Here is an 18,537-nt window from a genome sequence, read left to right as displayed (position 1 = left end):
GTGGAGGACTCTGCCCAAGGCTCCCCCATTTATTATTATAACACTTTGTTTTGTAAAGGACTTACCTGCTAATGTGTGTGTGTACACTTAACATTCACTCTCCATTCATCAAACCTACACTGAACGTAGAAAACATTAAGGACACTTGTTCTTTCCATGACAGACTGACCAGGTGAATCCAGGTGAAAGCTATGATCCCTTATTGATGTTACTTTTTAAATCCACTTCACTCAGCATAGATGAAGGGGAGGAGTCAGGTTAAATAATTACTTTTAAGCCTTGAGACAATTGAGACATGGATTGTGTATGAGTGCCATTCAGAGGGTGAATGGGCAAGACAAAATATTTAAGTGCCATTGAACGGGGTATGGTGGTAGGTGCCAGGCACACCGGTTTGTGTAAAGAACTGCAACGCTGCTGGGTTTTTCACGCTCAACAGTTTCCTGTGTGTATCAAGAATGGTCCCCCACCCAAAGGACATCCAGCCAAATTGACACAACTGTGGGAAGCATTGGAGTCAACATGGGCCAGCATCCCTGTGGAACACTTTTGTCACCTTGTAGAGTCCATGTCCCAACGAACTGAGGCTGTTCTGAAGAAGAAAAAAAGATGTGCAGCTCAATATTAGGAAGGTGTTCTTATTGTTTTGTCCACTCAGTGAATATTATGCACGGGCAACAAAACTCTATTATCTCTCTGTAATTTACCAGTGGTAATTCTGGAGCGCTGATGCGCATTGCATATCTTTATGGGCTTCTGTCTGTGGCTGTGTGAATGAAGGGGATAGGCGAGACTCGTGTCAATTTGCCAGGCAGAGGGACGAGCAAATGTCCAAAAAAGGACAGAAGAATGAGTCCAACTCTTTGCTCCTATATATCAAATACATGCACCCTTTCAGAAGTTGTCTCAACTCAACATTTATTTACATGTATTGTAGGATTTTATGGCCAGGGAGATACAGAGGCCCAAATATACAAGCTCAGCAGTAAAAATCCATGTTTACAGTCACGCAGAGAGAGAGAGAGAGAGAGAGAGAGAGAGAGACAACAGCGAATCAAGCTAATTGCTAAAGCAGAAACCACAAATCAATAGAGGTGATTGCGGATTCATGTGGTAGAATAATACACTGTGCTTGTCAAAATATATGATATCATTTACATACAGACAGAATCATATACCCAGGAGGATGCTGCTTGACAATCATGTTCACATGAGAGTATCTCTACTCTGCTGCTCAGATTTTTGAGAGGGAAGGATTGGACACATAATAACAGAGAACTTGACACCCTTTTCCATTTGGCAGTGGTGTAAAGTACTTAAGTAAAAATACTTTAAAGTACTACTTAAGTAATATTTGGGGTATCTGTACTTTACTATTTATATTTTTGACAACTTTTACTTTTACTGGACTACATTGCAAAATAAAATAATGTACTTTTTACTCCATTCATTTTCTCTGACATGTACTCGTTACATTTTGAATGCTTAGCAGGACAGAAAAATGGTCAAAGTCACGCACTTATCAAGAGAATATCCCTGGTCATCCCTACTGCCTCTGATCTGGCAGACTCACTAAATACAAATGCTTTGCTTGTAAATGATGTCTGAGTGTTGGGGTCTGCCCCTGGCTATCAGTAAATTAAAAAAACAAGAAAATGGTGCCGTATGGTTTGCGTAATATAGAGATGTTTTAAAATGATTTATTCTATCAATACTTAAGTATATTTTAGCAATCACATTTACTTTTAATACTTAAGTATATTTAAGACCAAATACTTTTAGACTTTTACTCAAGTAATATTTTACTGGAGGATTTTCCCTTTTACTTGAGTCATTTTCTATTAAGATATCTTTACTTTTACTACAGTATGACATGTGGGTACTTTTCCACCACTGCCATTTGGAGCCCATCAGGATGGTATGATGCGCTTACATCCCTGATAAGTTGAGTGAAAAGCAGGAAAGAGGAGACCTTATGATCTTTTCACAAAACCTCCATCATGACTGATACATTTCGATGACTGATTTCATGGTGCTGAAATTCATAAAATGATTCAAAAGGTGATTTCCAAATCCAGTAAGACCTACTGTATCCTTCATGCTTTAACATAGAGTACACACAAATACCTCAAACCGAGTTATTGCAAATTATTGAGTGACATCAGCTAACCGCTAGAATATTTAGTCCGTTGTGTCCTCGTCCCACTGCACTCGCTTCGAGTGCTCCATCTACCCATCCATCCATCCATCCACCCATCCATCCATCCATCCATCCATCCATCCATCCATCCATGCCTTCAGTGATGTTCAGAAAGTGGTCGAACCTATATTTTCCAAGGAGAATGATGAAAGAAATCGAGAAAAATACATTTGATATTCATGTATAGAGTGCCAGGCTCTATGCCCCAGCCTCGATAGGCACCTCCAGGGCTTTGATGTGTACGCTGGGCAGGCCGAACCAGGATGGGGGCAGTTCCTTACCCTGGCCAGCACTGTCATCCTGAAACTTGATGTTGAGGTAGAAATCTCCAGTGTAGAGGAACAGGAGGGCTCCCATACACACAGAGTTCTCTGTGGGGTTCACCTGTGAAAACAACACACAGAGACATTATTTAGAGTGCCTGTGGATAGCTAACTCATCTGACAATAGTTTCACCACCAATCACACACACAGTTCTGCACACACACGTAGTTCTGGACACACACACACCGTGTCTATGTAGAAGGTGTTAGATCCTATGAAGGTGACTGCGTCCTGCAGGTCATAGTTCTGAACTCCGTTCTGGTAGTCCTGGAAGGGAACCACGGTCAGGGCGAACGGTCCGACCGCGTTCTCACTACGATTGGTCAGTTTCACCTCCAATGGCACAGCGTCGCCCACCTTACAGTCAGCGATGATGTCACAGTCACATGGTTTCCCGTTCACCACCACGTCTAGAGAGGAGGAACACAGAGAGAGAGAGAGAGACAGAGAGAGAGAGTGTGTGTTAGGGATGAGTTAGGAGTTATTTAAAGAATACCTGAAGTTTGAAACGTTGTTTCAATAACCACATGGAAGTATAGATTGCTGTATACACAGTCACCTGCTGTAAATTCATTCATTTGTTCCTCTATGAAATATTAGTGCTTGGTTGGACTTGAGGTTTTACTACTAGATCTGTAATTAAACACATTTTCAGTATGGTTGTCTTGAGATAAGCTGTAACTTTGAACATAAAAGCATAAAGAGGACTATTAGATAAAAAGGAATGAATTTGTGAACAGAAGGGAGAGTATCATTAAGCTCCATTCAAAAATGTGTCATGGAACTGCGATGGAAAATGTTATGTTTGTGCTTTTCTATTAACCAATCTCTGTGTTCATGCAAGTGACTGATTGACCGAACCCTCACTATCAGTATCTGCAATTTGGCAGTACGCCCAGACCCTTGTTTTGAGAACAAAAGATATCTCAGTTTCAAGGTTTCAGCTTAGAGAGAAGAAGCCTTGTGAGATATTGGTCTGTCACATGCATGAGCCAGTATTGGTCGGTCACATGAATGAAGCAAACGTTAATTATGAATGAATTATGAATAAGTAAAATCATGCAAATATAACTTGTCTGGAATATATAAGTGAACAAATGGGAGACGCCCCGGTAGACGTTCACTATGGTGAGTCAAGTTTGTTGGAACTTCTCCAGTTAACTGTTAATAAATAATGATTCATTTAAGATTGACTTCGAGTGTCCCTGTGTAGAATTTCCACGACAGAACAATTTCAATGTCTTCTTCACAATCACAGGCATTTCTCTCTCCGTCTCCCCAACGACCTGCATTCACATCTCAGAATGACCCGTCCTCAAGCTCTCTTTTCCATTTCATTTCCAATTCATTTGCATTCGTGAAAACACAATTCACAGTCTTCACATGTGTAGACCTATCTTCCAGCACATTGTTTCTGGTGTGGGATCAATAGTTTAAAATACGCTATTATTTAAATTAACGGAGAGCGAGGGAACTGTGGGGATTAAATGAATTCAGACGGCATCCTATCAATCTCACGCATGACTAATTTCTGTCAAGAAGGGACTAATGAGATGGTTGGAAAACAACCACCCTCACCTCTTCCTTCCTCTCATCCTACCCCCACACTCTCACACAGAGGCACTTCTCCCCTCTCTCCGTTTCTTCTCTCTCTTACGCCCTCTCCTCCTCTGCATCGCCTCTCTCTGACATGTCCAGCTGAGTTAAAATGGGGGTAAATTCAATTTCTCTAATATGTAGCCATTCCAGATATGGCACTGTCTGGTTCAGGTGGAGTGGAACCACAATGTTTATTTCTATAATGACTTCTATGGTCTTTCTGCTCCTCGGAGGGAGGTGTAGAAGTAGAAAAGAGAGAGAGAGAGAGAGAGAGAGAGAGAGAGAGAGAGAGAGAGAGAGAGAGAGAGAGAGAGAGAGAGAGAGAATCACACACACACTAGTGCAATGCCCTTGTATCTGTAGTAAGCAGTGCCAGTCAGAGCCGTTTAGGCCATGTGACATGAATGAGCTGGGTGTGGTTGAGTGTTGGGGTGCGTTCTCTGCTGTGGTGGGTGTTAAACCACAGGTTGCGGAGCCTCATTGGCGTACACACAGAGAGGGAGCCTGAAGACTGAGCCGTGCCACCCAGAGCCAGGTTGGGCATCCCACCCCTGGGAGTCTGCACCTCTACCAGGGTGACATTCAGCTACACATCTACAGCTGTTTGAACCTGACACATCACATTCAGCTCAAGCTAACTATACGTCTCATTGTCACTCTACAGTGCAGTCTCAACTCACTCCAAACTAAGCGATTTCTTTCATCAACCCAGAATACGTATACAGAGGTGCTTTAAAGGACATTGTTTTATGTCTCTCTGTCAAAAAAAGTTGTCTTCAAAATGTGTTGTGATGGAATGTTTGACAGTGTAAGGAGAGCGGGAGAGACGACAGACAGACAAGTCAAACAGCAGCGATGTGATCAGTACAGAGATGTAACGTCACTGTCAACGTTACCATTACCCCGGAGTAGCAGAGGGGTGTCTGGTGGAAATCCACTCTCAGTTCTAACTGGTTTCTACAGTGTATATTCCAGATAATTTTCTTGTCTTTTTACTCACACAAAAGCCAGGTCAATTATTCGTTGCAACTATGTTAAACATGGATCTTTGAGTATTTGAATAGAGTAACATTTGTTCATGATAGTCGGGCTTTATCTCCATAGCTTGACGGGACCTGTGGGACTTAGCAAACACTTCTACAGGCCACAGTATACATTTAAGTCATTTAGCAGACGCTCTTATCCAGAGCGACTTACAAATTGGAAAGTTCATACATATTCATCCTGGTCCCCCCGTGGGGAATGAACCCACAACCCTGGCGTTGCAAGCGCCATGCTCTACCAACTGAGCCACACGGGACAGTATTCATAGGCAGTAGAGCAGATTCTAACGTGACAACTTTCCAATTGGTTAGATTTAGTTGTTCAAAGGCTTGTTGCTAGGAGATCTAGTTCTAAACAGGGATGACGAATTTCAACACATTAACTATTGAACAAAAGAGGAACTTAAGTGGGAGATGAGCTGAGGAGTCTAAACCAGGAGTAGGCAACTAGATTCAACCGCAGGCCGATGTCTGTCGGAGCGGATGGTCGGGGGCCGGAACATAATTATAATCATTTGTACACTGCAAATTGACCACAACTAAGCCTAAAAATAGACTGTATTTGAAAATACCATTTCATACCATGATTACATTGAGACACGCTCACGTCTCTTTCTTCTTTGTTCGTGGGTATACCTGGGAACAGATTTCCTAAATGAAACTCATTTTAGCTGAATTCCTGGTGATTTTACAGTCTTTTTATGACCCAAAAAACACTTGCGCCGCGGGCCGCCAGTTGCCGACCACTGGTCAACACACACACGCCCGCAAGCGTGCACAAACACCCCCGCATGTAAGCGCACGCACGCCTCAACCACAACATGACCATTTACCAACTCCTGGTCACTCCTCTCCTCCTTGGCAGTCCATACAAAGCCTGTGTGACTGAGGGAGGGAGGCAGGCAGTCATTAACATATTACTGTGGCTCTACTCAGAGTTCAGAACGGACCGCAGTCGGAACGGAGCAAAGGGTTACAGAGGAGGAACCTGCAGGAAATAAATACAGCGAATATGTTAGAATTATGCAAATAACACCGATCAAACTAATGGCTATCACATTGACATTAGATGTCAGTTCGACCTCTCAGATCTTGTATGCCTTTCAATAAAGTGCTGCACCATTATGAGTGGCAATAAAAAATGTTCCTGGAAAAACCCATTTGACTTTAGGGCCTACATATCTTTCTGCATTTAGACAGCATCATAATCCAGACACCCAGGGATTGCTGAGCACCGGTGTGTGTGTGTTTCCCGAGCATGGTTTCCTCCGCTCTCCTCTTCCAACCTCCATGATAAACAGATAAATATATCATGGTCTCTAAATAAGTAATGGACTCTGATTGGTGTTCCTCTTAACCAATAAACAAACGGAACGCGAAGAAACCAAGGCCTATGATTGGTTGACCCCCACGAGGCCCTCAGCATCTTGTTGCATCTTCCACAGAGAAGATAGTGACAGATTGTTCTTGAATAGAATACGCTGCATAGTGTGTGTGTTTACTGTTAAACACTACCACCACTGTTCCCTGCCCTGCATGGTTCTCAGTGCTAAACAGGTGTGTGATATAAACCAGGTGATTAAACCATGTGTGTGATTTAAGTCTTTGGGGGGTTTGAGTGAACACACCTCACCCCAGTGCTGAGAGGACGAAGTGAAGCTGAATGAATAGGTTGTATTAAAATACCCTGTTTTCTGTTACAGAACCAGAAGCCACCTATAACAGTAGAGAGAGAAGCTGGAGAACAAATTGTGCCCTTTCCTCGTTCTCATACTGGTGTGAGTGAGTGTGTGTGTATGTGTGTGTATGTATGTATGTATGTGTATGTGTGTGTGTGTGTAGAGAGAGAGAGAGAGAGAGAGAGAGAGAGAGAGAGAGAGAGAGAGAGAGAGAGAGAGAGAGAGAGAGAGAGAGAGAGAGAGAGAGAGAGAGAGAGAGAGAGAGAGAGAGAGAGAGAGAGAATGTGGGGAAAGAAACGGTGAAATTAAACAAACCACTTTGCAATCGCAACAAGTGGTCTGTAGCTTTCTTTTTTGCTGTGGTCACACTCTACTGCTGAGGCAAAGAGCTGTGCTGCGGCGTCACCACAGCAACCAGGCTTGGCCCCAGACAGGGCAGGGCAGAGAGAGATCGGATAACGGAGAGAGAGAGTGTGAGCTGGAGGGAAAGAGAGAGAGGGAGAAAGAGGGGAAGAGAGAGTGAAAGAGAGGAGAGAGACCTGCTGACTGCACTACATTATGATATGAGTGCGGCTATCACAGATCAAAACTATTGAGTCTGTGAGATAGAACAAACCTCACAGTATCTATTCTCCACCATAGAGCGGCTGCAGAGAACACAGCAGATAAGGTCTCCTCTCTAGGAATGACAACCATATTTTAGAGAGGTGCCAATTCTCCAGGATTACGCACGCTGCGTGTGTGCGCATGTGTTCAGTGGCTGTCGTATCTCCAGGTTGATTCCACACAGTGGCATGATTCAGTCAGTCAGCCATATTCCATAGGAAGGAAACTAAATGACTCAGCAGGAAGACAGACAGGGGGTTCTCTCTTACTGCAACGTGACATTATGTCAGTGTCTTAAAACTACTTCTAAATACTGTCATCTGGCACTGCTAGTTCAGGAGAAAACCCACTATATACCTTTGGTCATGTCAAAGTAGCTCCGTAGTCATACAGGTATTATGGTTCTATTAATGATGCCTTGCAGGCTAAATCAAGTGCCCCTAATGTAGTTGAAAGAATACAAATACTATGTGGACCCAGGTGTGGTAGCTAGGCCTAACTATGGGGGAGCGTAATAGTGACCACTTTAGAGCAGGGACCTTGATGAATGAACGGACGGAGCCTGAGTGTGCTGGCTGTTAAAGGTTGCGGCGTGGCGTAACTAAAAATGTCCCCCACCCCGAAGCCATCTGGCCGATTATAACTAAATCGCCATAACAACCAGCAGTACTTCTACTGTTGTCTTTCACCCCCATGAACAATCAGCTTTTAAAGATTCAATCTGTTACAGCGAGAGGAGAACCGTTTTTTGTTGTTGTTGTGTCTTGATCACACAAGTTGAGGTACACAACATACACAATAGACCTTTCACTCAGTTTGTGGACTACTTTCTTTAATAGCTAAAGCATGTGACAGACTTAAGAGCTGGGAGGTAGTCTCTGTACTCTGTCTGTTTTGGCTAGCTATGTAGCAACATACGCAACATGGACGATAGGTAGTAAAACCTAAACAGTTGAATAAATCAGTTGGAAATCGGAAGATTGAACTCCTAGCATTACAACGTACTTATAAAGGCTCAGAGTATTGTTGGGCCATCTGTGTCTCCCTTTCAATAACTCTGTCGTTGTCACGGTTACTGTACGGTAACGACACGTTTTACTCACTTCACAAATAAATCAGAATTGGTCGAATACAAATGACCAAACTTAATGGGAAGCCCCTAGCCACAGAGCTTGGGAGTGTAGGACTGTTTATGTTTGGGGATGAGTGATGTCATTGGTCCTCTGTGAGATGTGGGTACTGTGCTGTACGGTGCTCTGGGAGCAGAGCTGGCTGCTGTCAGGGCTTTTGATCGAGACAGAGCAGTGGCTCTGTGACCAGCTCAGAGAGACAGTGAGAGACAGAGAGCAGTGGCTCTGTGACCAGCATCTGAGAGAGAGAGAGAGAGAGAGAGAGAGAGAGAGAGAGAGAGAGAGAGAGAGAGAGAGAGAGAGAGAGAGAGAGAGAGAGCAGTGGCTCTGTGACGAGCATCTGAGAGAGAGAGAGAGAGAGAGAGAGAGAGAGAGAGAGAGAGAGAGAGAGAGAGAGAGAGAGAGAGAGAGAGAGAGAGAGGAAACTCAGCAAAAAAAAGAACGTCCCTTTTTCAGGACCCTGTCTTTCCAATATAATTCGTAAAATTCCAAATAACTTCACAGATCTTCATTATAAAGGGTTTAAACACTGTTTCCCATGCTTGTTCAATAAATCATAAACAATTAATGAACATGCACCTGTGGAACGGTCGTTAAGACGGTAGGCAAATAAGGTCACAGTTATTTAAACATAGGACACTAGAGAGGCCTTTCTACTGACTCTGAAAAGCACCAAAAGAAAGACGCCCAGGGTCCCTGCTCATCTGCGTGAACGTGCCTTAGGCATGCTGCAAGGAGGCATGAGGACTGCAGATGTGGCCAGGGCAATAAATTGCAATGTCTGTACTGTGAGACGCCTAAGACAGCGCTATAGGGAGACAGGACGGACAGATGATCGTCCTCGCAGTGGCAGACCATGTGTAACAACACCTGCACAAGATCGGTACATCCGAACATCACACCTGCGGGACAGGTACAGGATGGCAACAACAACTGCCTGAGTTACACCAGGAACGCACAATCCCTCCATCAGTGCTCAGACTGTCCGCAATAGGCTGAGAGGCTGGACTGAGGGCTTGATGGCCTGTTGTAAGACAGGTCCTCACCAGACATCACTGGCAACAACGTTGCCCATGGGGACAAACCCACCGTCGCTGGACCAGACAGGACTGGTAAAAAGTGCTCTTCACCGGCGAGTCGAGGTTTTGTCTCACCAGGGGTGATGGTCGGTTTCACGTTTATCGTCGAAGGAATGAGCGTTAAACCGAGGCCTGTACCCTGGAGTGGGATCGATTTGGAGGTGAAGGGTCCGTCATGGTCTGGGGCGGTGTGTCACAGCATCATCGGACTGAGCTTGTTGTCATTGCAGGCAATCTTAACGCTGTGTGTTACAGGGAAGACATCCTCCTTCCCTCATGTGGTACCCTTCCTGCAGGCTCATCCTGACATGACCCTCCAGCATGACAATGCCACCAGACATACTGCTCGTTCTGTGTGTGATTTCCTGCAAGACAGGAATGTCAGTGTTCTGCCATGGCCAGCGAAGAGCCCGGATCTCAATCCCATTGAGCACGTCTGGGACCTGTTGGATCGGAGGGTAAGGCTAGGGCCATTCCCCCCAGACATGTCTGGGAACTTGCAGGTGCCTTGGTGGAAGAGTGGGGTAACATCTCACAGCAAGAACTGGCAAATCTGGTGCAGTCCATGAGGAGGAGATGCACTGCAGTACTTAATGCAGCTGGTGGCCACACCAGATACTGACTGTTACTTTTGATTTTGACCCCCCTTTGTTCAGGGACACATTATTCCATTTCTGTTAGTCACATGTCTGTGGAACTGCATCTTGTTTTGTTCATACAAATATTTACACATGTTAAGTTTGCTGAAAATAAACGCAGTACACAGTGAGAGGACGTTTCTTTTTTTGCTGAGTTTATACTGTATGGCAGTGGGAGAGAGCCTAAGTAAGAGAGACTGACTGGCCATTGGCCCCCGCCTGACTGAATGTCCAGCTTATCAACTAAATAAAACAGTGGACGCATACTGTACACATGCACACCTCTCTCCTCTGAATGGCTGTCATTTTGGTTGGGTCCAAATTGGTGATTTTTGGTTCCAACAACCGTGTCTTTGTGAGACGCGGTGTGTGTGAACGGATGATCTCCGCATGTGTTTTTCCCACTGTAAAGCATGGAGGAGGAGGTGTTATGGTGTGGGGGATACTTTGCTGGTGACACTATCTGTAATTTATTTAGAATCCAAGGCACCCTTAACCTGCATGGCTACCACAGCATTCTGCAGCGATATGCCATCCCATCTTTTGGGCTTGGTGGGACTATCATTTGTCTTTCAACAGGACAATGACCCAACACACATCCAGGCTGTGTAAGGGCTATTGACCAAGAAGGAGAGTGATGGAGTGGCTGTCATTTTGGTTGCTGGCTTCTTCCCAACATAATAATTTGAGGAAGGTTGGGGACGGTCACTTTGAATAAAACCATCCCAGGTTCTTCTAAAGATATACATCTGACTTCTAATGAGTGCCAAAAAACTATGGAGAATAAATACAAGTTGAAGTCGGAAGTTTACATACACCTTAGCCAAATACATTTAAACTCAGTTTTTCACAATTCCTGACATTTAATCCTATTAAAAATGTCCTGTCTTAGGTCAGTTAGGATCACAACTGTATTTTAAGAATGTGACATGTCAGAATAATAATAGAGAGAATGATTCATTTCAGCTTTTATTTCTTTCATCACATTCCCAGTGGGTCAGAAGTTTACATACACTCAATTAGTATTTGGTAGCATTGCTTTTAAATTGTTTAACTTGGGTCAAATGTTTTGGGCAGCCTTCCACAAGCTTCCCACAATAAGTTGGGTGAATTTTGGCCCATTCCTCCTGACAGAGCTGGTGTAACTGAGTCAGGTTTGTAGGCCTCCTTGCTCGCACACGCTTTTTCAGTTCTGCCCACAAATTTTCTATGGGATTGAGGTCAGGGCTTTGTGATGGCCACTCCAATACCTTGACTTTGTTGTCCTTAAGCCATTAGCCACAACTTTGGAAGTATGCTTGGGGTCATTGTCCATTTGGAAGACCTATTTGCGACCAAGTTTTAACTTCCTGACTGATGTCTTGAGATGTTGCTTCAATTTAGCCACATAATTTTCCTCCCTCATGATGCCATCTATTTTGTGAAGTACACCAGTCCCTCCTGCAGCAAAGCACCCCCACAACATGATGCTGCCACCCCCGTGCTTCATGGTTGGGATGGTGTTCTTCAGCTTGCAAGCCTCCCCCTTTTTCCTCCAAACATAACGATGGTCGTTATGGCCAAACAGTTCTATTTTTGTTTAATCAGACCAGAAGACATTTCTCCAAAAAGTACGATCTTTCTCCCCATGTGCAGTTACAAACCGTAGTCTAGCTTTTTTATGGCGGTTTTGGAGCAGTTGCTTCTTCCTTACTGAGCGGCCTTCAGGTTATGTTGATATAGGACTTGTTTTAATGTGATACTTTTGTACCTGTTTCCTCCAGCATCTTCACAAGGTCCTTTGCTGTTGTTCTGGGATTGATTTGCACTTTTCGCACAAAAGTACGTTCATCTCTAGGAGACAGAATGCGTCTCCTTCCTGAGTGGTAGGACGGCTGCGTGGTCCCATGGTGTTTATACTTGCGTACTATTGTTTGTACAGATGAACGTAGTACCTTCAGGCGTTTGGAAATTGCTCCCAAGGAGGAACCAGACTTGTGGAGGTCTACAATTGTTTTCCTGAGGTCTTGGCTGATTTCTTTTGACTTTCCCATGATGTCAAGCAAGTTTGAAGGTAGGCCTTGAAATACATCCACAGGTACACCTCCAATTGACTCAAATTATGTAAATTAGCCTATCAGAAGCTTCTAAAGCCATGACATAATTTTCTGGAATTTTCCAAGCTGTTTAAAGGCACAGTCAATTTAGTGTATGTAAACTTCTGACCCACTGGAATTGTGATACAGTGAATTATAAGTGAAATAATCTGTCTGTAAACAATTGTTGGAAAAATGACTTGTGTCATGCACAAAGTAGATGTCCTAACCGACTTGCCAAAACTATAGTTTGTTAACAAGAAATTTGTGGAGCGGTTGAAAAACGAGTTTTAATGACTACAACCTAAGTGTATGTAAACTTCTGACTTCAACTGTAACTATTACTTTATTTCATGAATACAGTTAGTTCCAAAAGTATTGGGACAGTGAACGTTTTGTTGTTGTTTTGCTCAGATTTAATTTGAGGGTATTTTCATCCATATCGGGTGAACCATTTAGAAATTACAACACTTTTTGTGCATAGTCCCCCCATTTTAGAGGACCTAAAGTATTGGGACAAATTCACTTATACGTGTATTAAAGTAGTCAAAAGTTTAGTATTAGGACCATATTCTTAGCATACAATGACTACAGTACATCAAGCTTGTGACTCTACAAATGTGTTGGATGCATTTGCTGTTTGTTTTGGTTGCGTTTCAGATTATTTTGTACCCATTAGAAATTCAAGTTAAATAATGTATCGTGTTATTTTGGAGTCACTTTTATTGTAAGTAAGAATATAATATGTTTTTAAACACTTCTACATTAACGTGGCTGCTACCATGATTACAGATAATCCTATATGAATCGTGAGAAAGTTAGAAGCACAAATATCAGACACCCCCAAAAACGCCCACCTTCCCTGTTATTGTAATGGTGAGCGGTTAGCATGTCTTGGGGGTATGATATTTGTGTGTCTAACTTTCTCCCTCATTATTCACGATTCAGTCAGGATTATCCATCATCATGGTAGCATCCACATTCACGTAGAAGTGTTTAGGAACATATTATATTCTTATTTACAATAAAAGTGTCGACAAAATGACACAATACATTATTTACTCATTTCAAAATAATCTTAAACACAACCAAAACAACCAGCAACTGCATCCAACAAAAGTGTAGGGTCACATGCTTGACGTAGTCATTGCGTGCTATGAATGTGGGACCAAATACTTCACTTTTTACTACTTTAATACACATAAGTGAATTTGTCCCAATACTAAAGCTGACAGTCTGCACTTTTACCTTCTAGTCATTGTTTGATTTCAAATCCAAAGTGGTGGAGTAGGAGACAAAACAACACAAAATGTGTCAGTGTCCCAATACATTTGGAGCTCACTGTATATGGGAGAGTGGTGTTAATAGCTTTCTTTCCCCTCCACACACAACATTCCTAACAGAGACGTTTCTCTTCTTCTCCTGTAGACTCTCTGTCTCTGTGGTCGCCATAGCACCGGCACCCCATAATACTGCAACGAGGAGATAGAGCGAGAGCGGCCATATGCCATTGGATACCAATGGCTCCATCCAAAAGGTGAATATCTAATTTGAGCTGCATCGTGTGTCTGACATTTGATCCCTCTCTCGGACTCTCCTTTCCCAACTTCAGTCAGAACCAATTGAGGCAATTTCCATGTATAATTAGCCATTCTATTTGAGGCTTCCTGAACTGAATTGGCAGCTCTTGTTATTTGTTATTCAGTCCAGATAGGCCAGGGGGAGAGCAGGCTACATTTAATGCAATAAATGTTTGGATTTTTTTTATTTGTTAGACAATACTCTATGGTACTCCCACATCCGCCTCCTTCTCATGCAGTAGTGAAGGTAGCACAGCACACTCTTAACCATGAGGTCAGTTCTGTGTTTTCACCCCAATGGTTGAGGTTACGATGTGGTGAAAGTGAAGTTGATTCTAGATCTGTGCCTAAGGGCAGCATTTACCCAGAACAGAGCCTAAACTGCAGTAAAACTCACCTGGTTCAGCACCATGGACAGCTCCTGGTAGCCTACCACATCCCGTCCTTCAGGCCTGCCACTACATCCCGAGTCAATAGATTTTCATTCAACTACCATCGTATTCCTATTCTCTAAAGGGCGTATACAGTATACGGTAAACAAACAGCTTTCAGCATTTTACAAATGTGACATTGATTCATTAGCGTTAACACACCACCTTTGAGCTGTTTTACCCCAGCTACATCCCTGATAGAGACACAGGAGACAACAGTCCAACTCTGAGGACCCAATGTTGTCTACAGCAGCCCCAGTGTTGTCTACAGCAGCCCCAGTGTTATCTACAGCAGCCCCAGTGTTGTGGGGGATAAAGAAATAACAGATTTCAACAGCCAGGTTGTTGGGAGGAATACTGAAGCTGCTTGACTAACTCTGATAATAATCCATCTCTCTAACATCCAGAGCAGGACAAGGCCACACTGGTCCTACAGTGCCGCAGACACGTCATGTTTTTGATTTAATCTGGAAGACCAAGTGTGTTGAGTTTAGTCAATCACTGAACTGATGAATTAGTTCAGTTGGTCAGATGTGGTGCCTATTTGGGACAAAATCCTGTAGTACCTGCAGCACTCTGGGAGCAGGGTTGCCTACCCCTGATCCAGAGAATTGAGGATTAAAAAATATATATACAGTATGTCTTTTTTTTTTATACCTCACTTTCCTTGGAGAGTAGAATCTATTTTCAGCCCATTTTAAAAGCATTGACCACTTAAGAAAGTAATGAGACTGATAATGAAAAGTTGCCAGGTAAGCCAATGTGTTTTACCTAGCCATTCTTCTGCTTCAACGTGTTCCAACATGATAGCATCTATTGCTCTTCTCCCAACATGCTTCAACGTGTTCCAACATGATAGCATCTATTGCTCTTCTCCCAACATGCTTCAACATGGTCCAACATGATAGCATCTATTGCTCTTCTCCCAACATGGTCCAACATAGTTCAACATGATTCAACATGGTCCAACATAGTTCAACATGGTCCAACATGATAGCATCTATTGCTCTTCTCCCAACATGCTTCAACATGGTCCAACATAGTTCAACATGGTCCAACATGATAGCATCTATTGCTCTTCTCCCAACATGCTTCAACATGGTCCAACATGCTTCAACATGGTCCAACATAGTTCAACATGGTCCAACATGATAGCATCTATTGCTCTTCTCCCAACATGCTTCAACATGGTCCAACATAGTTCAACATGGTCCAACATGATAGCATCTATTGCTCTTCTCCCAACATGCTTCAACATGGTCCAACATAGTTCAACATGGTCCAACATGATAGCATCTATTGCTCTTCTCCCAACATGCTTCAACATGGTCCAACATAGTTCAACATGGTCCAACATGATAGCATCCATTGCTCTTCTCCCAACATGCTTCAACATGGTCCAACATGATTCAACATGGTCCAACATAGTTCAACATGGTCCAACATGATAGCATCTATTGCTCTTCTCCCAACATGCTTCAACATGGTCCAACATAGTTCAACATGGTCCAACATGATAGCATCTATTGCTCTTCTCCCAACATGCTTCAACATGGTCCAACATGATAGCATCTATTGCTCTTCTCCCAACATGCTTCAACATGGTCCAACATAGTTCAACATGGTCCAACATGATAGCATCCATTGCTCTTCTCCCAACATGCTTCAACATGGTCCAACATGCTTCAACATGGTCCAAGATAGTTCAACATGGTCCAACATGATAGCATCTATTGCTCTTCTCCCAACATGCTTCAACATGGTCCAACATAGTTCAACATGGTCCAACATGCTTCAACATGGTCCAACATGATAGCATCCATTGCTCTTCTCCCAACATGCTTCAACATGGTCCAACATAGTACAACATGGTCCAACATGATAGCATCTATTGCTCTTCTCCCAACATGCTTCAACATGGTCCAACATGTTAGCATCTATTGCTCTTCTCTCAACATGGTTTAACATGGTCCAACATGATTCAACATGGTCCAACATGATAGCATCTATTGCTCTTCTCCCAACATGCTTCAACATGGTCCAACATAGTTCAACATGGTCCAACATGATAGCATCTATTGCTCTTCTCCCAACATGCTTCATGGTAACATTAGCCTATATTCCACTTTGAAAACCCTTGAGGGAATTCAAGAACAAAATAATCCAGTGATTTGTTCGGCCGATTTTCCAACATCGCTGAACGTCAAACTCTTCGGGAGAACATTGGGATTCTAGTCGTTTCACTAATTAAATCTTTGCACAGATCACATCTCATTAAAATCTGGATGAATATTTTTGCCTGTCGGTCTTCAGCCTGAAGGAGATGTATCATTAGTATTAATGGCAGACTAGCTTCCCCATGGAGGCCGACTGTTATTCCTTATTCGCAACGGATACAGTACCACTCATTATTGTTGATTCATATTAGAATTCTACAACATGCCTGAGACAAGAGAACTCATTACACTTCATTTTAGTCTAAAATAGTGTTCATCGACAGACAGCAGTTGACAGAGAACAGACGATGAACACACACACACACAGTTTTTTTGGTTCTGGGTTACCTTGGAAAGATGATATTAACAGATCCAACAAACATTTCCAGGATCTAGTCAGTTTTCCATGTACCTCAATAACTGTATGGCAGCAATAAACATATATAACATTAGTCTGTGATGAGACGGTGTGTTCCAGGGAAGTAAACATATACACATACATTATTCTACAATACAGTAAGAGAAGTAGCATGAGTCTCTAAAGACCAACAAAAACAGCACTGCTTCAAAGGCACTCAGCCACAACACAGAGACAATTGTATTCATTGTATTCATTGGCCGTACATGAAAAATGCATTATCCTCCGGGGCACCATACAGGAGAACGGTTCTTGTGAACAACAGATATAAAGCCTTTATCTACTATCATTATCAAATATTTGCCAGCTGGGAACGTATAGAAGTTCATTGAGCTGGAGATGCATTGTTTTGTAAAGGATCCACCTCTGTTTCCTACAGTATGACATCATCTCTCTACAAGACTGGAAAAATAAACAGTAGCATGGACCATGGCCTGCTGCCACTATCCCAATACACACACAAGCACATACACAGGCCTGCACGTACACACAATGACCTGCTGCCACTATCCCAATACACACACAAGCACATACACAGGCCTGCACGTACACACAATGGCCTGCTGCCACTATCCCAATACACACACAAGCACGCATGCACATACACAGGCCTGTACGTACACACAATAGCCTGCTGCCACTATCCCAATACACACACAAGCACGCATGTACACACACAGGCCTGTACGTACACACAATGGCCTGCTGCCACTATCCCAATACACACACAAGCACGCATGTACACACACAGGCCTGTACGTACACACAATGGCCTGCTGCCACTATCCCAATACACACACAAGCATGCATGCACATACACAGGCCTGCACGTACACACAATGGCACGCCATTATCCCAATCCATTGACTGACTCCTGCACCGGTTACCAATACTAGGACTAGGAGGACTATGAGGGATGGAGTGTGTTTGAAGAGGAGAAAGAGGAGGAGAGAAGATAGGATGAGGGACCAAGGGGGAAAACACCATTGATTGTTTTGACTAATCAGTGCTGAACCAGCCTCATTAAGATACAGGAGGACAAGATACAGGGTGGATCAGAGAGGAACATGGGTTGCTGTCATATACTGCAGTGATGCGCTCACACACACCTACACAACAAAAGCACACTTTCCTTTTCCTGCCTTATTACACTGCTCCAACCCCCCTCTCTCCCCCTCTCAGTTAATTTGCTTTCAAGCGAATTATGCAAATGAGCCACTTTCACCTTTGATATTACCTCCTTAATACGCAGACATACTGTACCTTAAGGCATAGCAACAAGAGCTTAACGTTAATGACAATGAAGGCAAAACTAACTCTACTGTTCGGCTCCCTGAGAGATCTTCATTTCACTTTAGCCGTGTGTTCAATGAGGCCTGAACTTCAATTGGAGTTGTTAGCCTGCAGGAGACGGAAGCCAGACAGACTACGCTAGACTACACTAGTCTACGCTAGACTACACTAGTCTACACTAGTCTACGCTAGACAACACTAGACTACACTAGTCTACGCTAGACTA

The 18,537-nt window shown here is 43.2% G+C and overlaps 1 protein-coding gene across 5 annotated transcripts in view; it reads right to left on the bottom strand.

Moving 5' to 3' along the window:
* Positions 1–901: 901 nt before the first annotated feature.
* The window catches only part of LOC139558492 (trafficking protein particle complex subunit 9-like), a 296,688-nt gene continuing 279,052 nt past the window's right edge, over positions 902–18,537 (bottom strand). For all 5 annotated transcript variants that reach the window (XM_071373648.1, XM_071373653.1, XM_071373652.1 and 2 more), the window contains 2 exons: positions 2,711–2,934; positions 902–2,584 (listed from right to left, as the gene is read on the bottom strand). In XM_071373648.1, the coding sequence (XP_071229749.1) occupies positions 2,399–2,584; positions 2,711–2,934 (410 nt within the window). In that variant the 3' untranslated portion in view covers positions 902–2,398. The remainder of the gene's footprint in view (positions 2,585–2,710; positions 2,935–18,537) is intronic.

Source organism: Salvelinus alpinus, chromosome 29, assembly GCF_045679555.1.
Source record: "Salvelinus alpinus chromosome 29, SLU_Salpinus.1, whole genome shotgun sequence".
Taxonomy (NCBI): domain Eukaryota; kingdom Metazoa; phylum Chordata; class Actinopteri; order Salmoniformes; family Salmonidae; genus Salvelinus; species Salvelinus alpinus.
Note: the sequence above shows the minus strand (reverse complement) of the source record. Positions and strands in the feature narration are given on the sequence as shown.